At 36.4% G+C, this 9,327-nt stretch overlaps 1 protein-coding gene across 2 annotated transcripts; it reads left to right on the forward strand.

Annotated features, from left to right (window-relative positions):
* Nucleotides 1-256: 256 nt before the first annotated feature.
* LOC134228423 (AAC-rich mRNA clone AAC4 protein-like) lies at nt 257-5,360 on the forward strand. Of its 2 annotated transcripts, none has more exons than XM_062710090.1 (3): nt 257-855; nt 1,117-1,279; nt 1,638-2,185. In XM_062710090.1, the coding sequence occupies exons 1-3, from the start codon at nt 655-657 to the stop codon at nt 1,826-1,828; spliced, it is 555 nt and encodes a 184-aa protein (XP_062566074.1). In that variant the 5' UTR covers nt 257-654; the 3' UTR covers nt 1,829-2,185. The 2 variants fall into 2 exon arrangements, with proteins under 2 accessions (XP_062566074.1, XP_062566067.1); XM_062710083.1 differs by lacking the exon at nt 1,638-2,185 and adding an exon at nt 4,635-5,360 and having other exon boundaries at nt 261-855.
* Nucleotides 5,361-9,327: the final 3,967 nt, after the last annotated feature.

The raw sequence follows: 9,327 nt of genomic DNA on the forward strand, positions 1-9,327 counted from the left end.
TATATGATGGACACCCCCTCCCTTTTTCTTTTTGAAAAAAAAATCCTTGATTCTATAGCACATCGACTTAAGTTAATTAAATACTAAGTACATAATAAATAAATGACGTTGGTGTATATTATATTTAGCAACATAAAGTTTCCTTGCTGTATAGATGTACATGTATATTTTTTCCCTGTGTATTTCACCACAGTACAATAAACATCCGGTTCATTATGTATTCAATTCTGATTGGCTAGTATATTTGGCTAGGTTAAAATTAGAAAATGAGCACATGTCTTCAATATATAAACACATTCTTGATTCGTGATTTCATCATACACTGAAAATCGACTCGTGAAACGTGAACAGAGCTAACTTACTAAATGGCAATTAAACTAACAACGATGGATAATCAGATGAACCAGCGCCATTCTGCTCACCAGCCAGGACAGCGCCCCCCTCGGGCGCCAAAGCGCCACCGTTTTTTCTCGAGCCCGCCCCACCATCGGGTCTCTAAGACCTCCTGTGTTAAACAAGAGGAGGGTGACTATAAAATCATCATTGAAGCGTGGGGAGAAAGCTTCTACCCTACCTCAAGTGAAACCGTTCTCTGTTCCTTGTAATCTGTATATAGGGAATAATTTCAACGTTCGAATTTACAATTATTTTGCAATGCAGAAGTCAGTACAGAACAACAAGGATGGGGGTTTAGTTCACCTGGATTTTGACCCAGTTATGCACTTCAAACACATGAAGCTGTCTACGGCAGCCGAGAAAATATGGAGTGTTCCTAATGCTGGGGGAAATTCTGTTATTTCTGAAGTCCTCTCCTTCGAAACGTTCCACAGGTGTTTCCATGCTAAGCTTTTCAAGGTGGGTATACACTAATTTTAAAGAATCCATATAGTCAATATGCCTGATACAAGTACATGCGTATATAAATTTATATAATCCAGATTTATCGTGGTATTTTAATTCCGTTCTTGAAAACATTATAATATTTCAAATGATCAATTTTGAAAAACGTGTATCACTATCAGAAAGGTTAAAAAAATTGTCTGAATTGGGAAAAAGTATTATATACATCTATTCTATAATGACAGCAATGATGTGGTATTTTGTCAATTCTTTCAGACTGAAATGGAGGTTTCTTACTTCCCAGAAGGGGGTTCAATAACGGACTACGTTTGTGAAATTTTCGACACAAAAGTGGGCGTGTCTGTCACACGTGCTATGAAGTACCGAGGGGACTTCACAGAGGAGGATGCCCATCACCTCCTGATGAAAAAGCTGAAAGGTACGTATTATGTACTGAATACTACATATTTATCGTGTTTATGGGATAACGATTGATAATGTCCAAACTCCATCTATTCTATTTCGGAAGCAATTCTCGTAAACAACCGTTTTTCTTTTTATATACATATTTCCAACTTTAAAGGGTATGTGTTTCTTCAAAAAATATTAAAGGGGTAAAGGGTCCGTAGTAATTTTTATCTTACGATATAAATTTAATAATAACTCTGAAAATTTTTAAAGGGTTTAGGACTCCAATCCACACCTATTTCTGCCGTTAATTCGTGCTCTGTCGCCATATAGATTGTTTCCAAAGATACAGGAGTAAGTAAATAAAAATAATAATTTCTATCTTGCAGGGGTAAACCAGGCAAACAGAAATACTTTAGAGAAATGGAATAAGCAGATTCTGCATGTTTGGGTCCAAAACAAGGAGGTAGCTAATTTGATCACTAAAACCTTCAACAACCTGTCAATGGACCTAGTGTCCAGCACTGTAGTGGTCATCTCCAGGACCCGACGGTCAGACTTCATCTTCTACAATCCCTGAGAAGAAGGTCGTGATTTCATTTTGAACGTCGGTTGCAGTCCGTCATCTTGAGGAGCCTAATTCCATGTCTTCAGCTTCTTACAGAAATTTTGACTGATGTCAATATGCCAATGCCCGCTGTCCTGGATTCATCTTCTACAAGCCCGCGACAAGAAGAAAACGATCGGGAGGTGAATTTTTCCAAGACCTACTGCGCAGACTTCACAATTTACAATCCCTGACAGAGAGATCACCTTCAGGGATAATGGTGATCGGCACCTAGTCAGATTTCAATATCAGACAAGACACAGTCAGCAGTGGTACTGGTCTAACTAAAAGCCCTGATATACAAAGATCATCCCAAGTGGTCAACTTCTGGCCCTATACCACCTGACAAAGACACCCTCCGTCTCAGTCCCAGGCTACAGCCAGGGGAAGTTCGATAGGATTGAGCAGCAGGCCAGGCCTATCAAAGACCTCTCCCTGAAATTTGAATTCCTGCCATTCGATCAAAAATTCAAACAGATTATTTCAAATAAAGTTCAAATTAAGTATTTGTTTTTTCTCTGAGATTTTTAACTCACCTGAGCTGAAAGCTCAAGTGAGCTTTTCTGATCACCGTCGTCCGTCCGTCTGTTCGTCTATAAACTTTTCATATTTTCAACTTCTCAAGGACCACTCGGCCAATTTTAACCAAACTTGGTACAAATCATCCTTGGGTGGTGGGGAGTTTAATTTGTTAAAATGAAGGGCCATTTCCCCTTACAAGGGGAAGATAATCAAGAAAAAGACAAAAATTGGGTGGGATCATTAAAAAAATTCTTCTCAAGAGTCAAGAACCACTGGGCCAGAAAAGCTGAAAGTTATGTGGAAGCATCCTGGGATAGTGTAGATTCTTAATTGTTCAAATCATGACTCCTGGGGGTAGGACTGGGCCATAATAGGGATCCCAAGTTTTACATCGAAATATGTAGGAAAAATCTTCTCAAGACCCGATGGGCGAGAAAAGCAGAAACTTATGTGGAAGCATCCTGGGATAGTGTAGATTCTAAATTCATTTGTTAAAATCAGGACCCAGGGCGAAGGGCTAGACCACAATAGGGAATCCAAGTTATCATAGAAATATATGGAAAAAATCTTTAGAAATCTTCTTCTCAAGTACCAATGGAGCAGAATGGCTGAAACATATGTTGAGGCATCTAGGGGTAGGGTAGTGTAGATTCTAAATTGTTAAAATCATGACCCGGGGGAGGGGGGAGGACGGGGCCACAATAGGTATTACAAGGGGGAAATCTGATAAAGAACAGCATCATCAAAGTTACTCGGGTGAGCGATGTGGCCCATGGGCATCTTGTTTTCCTGATACCAAGAGGATACTGAGAATTAAAATGCTTATCTTCCTGTGGAAATTAAATATTAGAATGAAAAAAAAATTGGAATTCATGGCTTGCAACAGGGAACTGTCGGTTGTCATTTTGTTGCCTGTTTCTGCGTTGCCTAAACCGTTAGGAAGGGTATGTGTTTCTTCAAAAAATATCAAAGGGGTAAAGGGTCCGTAGTAATTTCTAGCTCTACTGGTCAGAGACCAGAAGAGCTTATGCGATAGTAATGCGTCCGTCGTCCGTCCGTCTGTCTGTCTGTCTGTCTGTCCGTCTGTCTGTCTGTAAACAATTTTTCAAAATGCTACTCCTCCTACAGTTTTGGTCCAATTTCAATATAACTTGGCACACAAGTAGACTACACTAAGATACATAATGCTATGTATCGGTTTTTGATTTCGATGAACGGTGTTGCCGTGGTTACTAAAAATAGAAATTTCTGTGAAATTCTTTCAAAATGCTACTCCTCCTACAGTTTTAGTCTGATTTCAATATAACTTGGCACACAAGTAGACTACACTAAGATAATAAGTTCTGTGTATCAGTTTTTGATTTCGATGAACGGTGTTGCCGTGGTAACTAAAAATAGAAATTTCTGTGAAATTCTTTCAAAATGCTACTCCTCCTACAGTTTTGGTCTGATTACAATATAACTTGGCACACAAGTAGACTACACTAAGGTACACAATTCTGTGTATCGGTTTTTGATTTCGATGAACGGTGTTGCCGTGGTTACTAAAAATAGAAATTTCTGTGAAATTCTTTCAAAATGCTACTCCTTCTACAGTTTTAGTCTGATTTCAATATAACTTGGCACACAAGTAGACTACACTAAGATACATAATTCTGTATATCAGTTTTTGATTTCAATGAAGGTGTTGCCGTGGTTACTAAAAATAGAAAATTCTGTGAAATTCTTTCAAAATGCTACTCCTCCTACAGTTTTGGTCTGATTACAATATAACTTGGCACACAAGTAGACTACAGTAAGATACATAATTCTGTGTAGCCGTTTTTGATTTCGATGAACGGTGTTGCCGTGGTTACTAATAATAGAAATTTCTGTGAAATTCTTTCAAAATGCTACTCCAAATACAATTTTAGTCTGATTATTATATAAATGTTGCATGCAAGTAGACTGCACTAAGAACATAAAGAGACTTAATCAAGGATAATTATTCTATTTATCTGTTGAAAAGTTTCAATTTCCAACTGCTTAAGTACTTTTCTCTTCCTTTGCTATAAGTACAAACCAGTAGAGCTTCAGTCTCGACAGAAACTTCTGGTTTATCTTACGATATAAATTTAATAATAACTCTGAAAATTTTAAAAGGGTTTAGGACTCCCAATCCACACCTATTTCTGCCGTTAATTCGTGCTCTGTCGCAATAGATTGTTTCCAAAGATACAGGAGTAAGTAAATAAAAATAATAATTTCTATCTTGCAGGGGTAAACCAAGCAAACAGAAATACTTTAGAGAAATGGAATAAGCAGATTCTGCATGTTTGGGTCCAAAACAAGGAGGTAGCTAATTTGATCACTAAAACCTTCAACAACCTGTCAATGGACTTAGTGTCCAGCACTGTAGTGGTCATCTCCAGGACCCGACGGTCAGACTTCATCTTCTACAATCCCTGAGAAGAAGGTCATGATTTCATTTTGAACGTCGGTTGCAGTCCGTCATCTTGAGGAGGCTAATTCAATGTCTTCAGCTTCTCACAGAAAGTTTGTCCGATGTCAATACGCCAATGCCCACTGTTCTGGATTCATCTTCTACAAGCCCGCGACAAGAAGAAAACCATCGGGAGATGAATTTTTCCAAGACCCACTGGACAGACTTCACAATTTACAATCCCTGACAGAGAGATCACCTTCCGGGATAATGGTGACCGGCACTTGGTCAGATTTCAATATCAGACAAGCCACAGTCAGCAGTGGTACTGGTCAAGCTACAAACCCTGATATACAAAGACCATTCCTAGTGGTCACCTTCAGGCCATACCACCAGACAGAGACACCCCCCCCCCCCGGCTAAGTTCTAGGTCACAGCCAGGGGAAGTTCTATAGGATTGAGCAGCAGGCCCGGCCTATCATAGACCTCTACCTGAATTTTTAATTCCTGCCATTCGATCAAAAATTCAAACAGATTATTACAAATAAAGTTCAAATTAAGTATTTGTTTTTTCTCTGAGATTTTTAACTCACCTGAGCTGAAAGCTCAAGTGAGCTTTTCTGATCACCCGTCGTCCGTTTGTCTGTTCTTCTATAAACTTTTCATATTTACAACTTCTTGTCAAGGACCACTGGGTATTTTAATCAAACTTGGTACAAAGCATCCTTGGGTGGTGGGGAGTTTAATTTGTTAAATGAAGGGCCATTTCCCCTTACAAGGGGGAGATAATCAAGAAAAAGACAAAATAGGGTGGGGTCATTACAAAAATTCTTCTCAGGAGTCAAGAACCACTGGGCCAGAAAAGCTGAAAGTTATGTGGAAGCATCCTGGGATAGTGTAGATTCTTAATTGTTCAAATCATGACTCCTGGGGGTAGGACGGGGCCATAATAGGGATCCCAAGTTTTACATCGAAATATGTAGGAAAAATCTTCTCAAGACCCGATGGGCGAGAAAAGCAGAAACTTATGTGGAAGCATCCTGGGATAGTGTAGATTCTAAATTCATTTGTTAAAATCATGACCCCGAGCGAGGGGCTAGGCCACAATAGGGAATCCAAGTTATCATAGAAATATATTGGCAAAATCTTTAGAAATCTTCTTCTCAAGTATCAATGGACCAGAATGGCTGAAACATATATTGAGTCATCTTTGGGTAGGGTAGTGTAGATTCTAAATTGTTAAAATCATGACCCGGGGGTGGGGGGGGGGCACAATAGGTATTACGAGGAAATCGGATAAAAACGGCATCATCAAAGTTACTCGGGTGAGCGATGTGGCCCACGGGCCTCTTGTTTTCCTGATACCAAGAGGATACTGAGAATTAAAATGCTTCTCTTCCTGTGGATTTTAAATATTAGAATGAAAAAAAAATTGGAATTCATGGCTTGCAACAGTGAACTGTCGGTTGTCATTTTGTTGACTGTTTCTGCGTTGCCTAAACCGTTAGGAAGGGCGAGACACCACGGGGGTCTAAAGTTGAATATAGACCTGGAATATATAGAAAATAAATGTTCAAACATAACAAAGCCATGTTTAGTCAAATTAATATGAAAGCACCCTCAGATAGTGTACATTTTAGTTTGTTTAAATCATGACCCCCGAGGGTAGGGTGGTGCCAAAATGGGAAATCAAACTTTCACGAAGGAATACATATATTAAAAAAATCTTTATAAAATTAGTAATGAAATTTAATACATTCTAGTTGATAAGGAGAAGCACTGACTCGACTTGGAATAAAAAATAAGAACGCTTGTATCAAGTAATATACATTGACTGAGTTCGAGGGCAACATGCGTTTATTTGTCGGACCCAAGAATCAACTTATTTGCCCGAGGCCGTTAGACATTTTGGTTCGAGGGTCGACAAAACGCATTTTGCCCGAGAACACAGTTAATAATGTTTTGTTATATACCTTTAAAAAAATATTTATTTGACATACTTGTATCTTGGAATGTCCTCCGTGATGTAAACCTGTTAAACACCACCGAATGCAAGATACGCCCATTGTGTGACGTAAGCGGTCCAACATCTCTTCGACAGGTCCAACATCTCAATAAGCGGTCAAACGTCGATTTTTTATGCCCGCTCAGTAAAGCATTAGAAATGTTAGTCTTTATTTCGTTCGATTTGTATAGAAACAAATATTTTAAGGTATAACAATAATAAATAATTTGCTGACAGAATACTAGTAGTTTGAGAAAACATTAAATGTTCCATTCATGTAGTGTACATACATGTATATATATGCTAGGCCGAAGGCAGGCAGTTTGGTTGATTTGAACATATTTTGTTGTATATATATACTTTACAATTGGGATTGGGCAAAAGTTCTAAAAACTTAATACGCCCTTTCCCTACATATGCATTATACCGAACATATTTACAAACACGGGATTCAGCTTAAAATGAATTAACGCAGAAAAACACAATACTAGTATATAATAATCATAGCAACACACATTCCTTTTGTAATACACATGCTGTATAAAATTGACAAGAAACAATTATTGTATCAACCAAATCGCCCTGACTTTTTAATAAAAGGAGATGGGTGAACTTAGCGTGCAAAAAACCCACAAGCCTCAGATATATAAAAATCATATTTAAATTGTGAATTTAGTATTTAGAGTAAAGTTCTCATCATTGATTTTTATGAAATCATGAGAAACAAAAAGTTTTGAGGAAAAATTTTCGTTAACATTTATTCTTTAATATAAAAAAAAATAATGTCGTATCCATTGGGTTCGAACCCTGGCAATAAAAATTCTGTGTTGCATTCTCTATTGAAAGCCGCTTCATCCGAAACAGGCACATATTATCTTAAACAATAAAAGTATGTCATTACATAGATAATATTTAAAAATTAATTATAAGATTGATTTAACAGTTTATTACAACAATCCTTACATGGAAAACATAGACCAAAAACCTTGTTGACAAAGAGCAGTTCCTGACTGGAAGTTAAGATCTGTTTTGAAGTCACCTTTGAAAAAAATACTTTTATCGGTTATATCTAATTATGAAGAGAATATTCAAACCCGAGTATTTTTTTTCCATTAGTAGAATCCTAAGTCATGATATATCTTTTAAAAATTAAGAAAATAACTGAATATAATCCATAGTAATTTTTATATTAATATGCATATTTACAGAATAAAGGAAAATCAGATATTTTTAAAGATTTTTTAAAAAGGGAGTTTAGTAACGAGGGATAGAATATTGCCCGTGTACACTTTGTTGTGGAAAAAATGCTCGGGTTTGTTCTTCATGAGTTATACATGTAAGCGATAAATTTAATTTTTCGAAGGTGATTTCACGTAATGTAAACAAAGGATTATTTTTTGTGTGACCTAACAAAAATTATTTTTTTAACTTTTGAATTTTGATATCTTTAAAAAGAAAAAGACTCTGGGGATATAATTTGACAAAAGTTGAAATAATTTATGGACAATTATTTTTCAAGAAGAAAAACGAATATAATTTTTTAGCGATTAGAATCGGACCAAGCGGCTTGAAACTAGCAGGCTAACCACTACGCTACACAAGTTCTGATGAAGTGTGGCATTTAATCATGTTTGTGATATGACCATTGACTTAAGGGACTTCAAGTATTTCTCGAAAAGATACGAAAGTTATATCATAAACTTATATTTTTAAGGTATAGTGGGTCATTGCTCCATAATTTTGGAAACCAAAATATGTATGTTTTTATGCAAACTTTGAGGATTACCTTTCCAAAAAATGGAGAGAAGACCCACTCATAACGAAAAATAGTGTTATAGTGTGAAAAAATGACTCGTTTTGTCCTCTTTCGTGTGTATATAATATTTCATAGGCAAGTAACTTCAATTTTCATGAGATTTGTGCAAGTAATAGAGATTTTACATAAAGTATACTTTAATGTTAGATGAATTATTAAGGAAAATTTTGATAAAATTGAGGTTTAATTTTTCACCTCCATGTTTGTCGCACTATGGGCTTATTTCTCGTCATGTTCACCCATCTCCTTTGTACAATAGAAAAGAGGTATTCATTTTCAATATCATTTAACGTTTCATCTCCCCAGAGTAAAGTGTGAGTATCGACAGTATGTAATTTACCAATTCACAAAAATTTGTCAAAAAAATCTTTTCCGGATTCTGTATATTTTTTGCATGAGAAGAAATAATGATGATTATCCTCCACTCTTCTACAAGAACATAAGGGACTCAAGATTACATTACATCGAAAAAGATCGCTATTAAGGTCAGATGATACAAACAAATTTATGTCAAAAATTTTGAAAATAACAACTAGGGTTATGTTTAAATGAGTAAAATAATTAAATTTCACCGCGTAGTTTTTCATTTTTCATTCAAAATTTCACAAAAATGGGAATTCAAGTGAAAAATATTTGTATAGATTAATAAGGATGGTTTCAGAATGGCAGACTTTTGATCATCACAGAAGGTTTACAAGTTCTTTATA

Source organism: Saccostrea cucullata, unplaced genomic scaffold, assembly GCF_032062105.1.
Source record: "Saccostrea cucullata isolate Sc308-1 unplaced genomic scaffold, CSIRO_AGI_Scuc_v1 ctg146, whole genome shotgun sequence".
Taxonomy (NCBI): domain Eukaryota; kingdom Metazoa; phylum Mollusca; class Bivalvia; order Ostreida; family Ostreidae; genus Saccostrea; species Saccostrea cuccullata.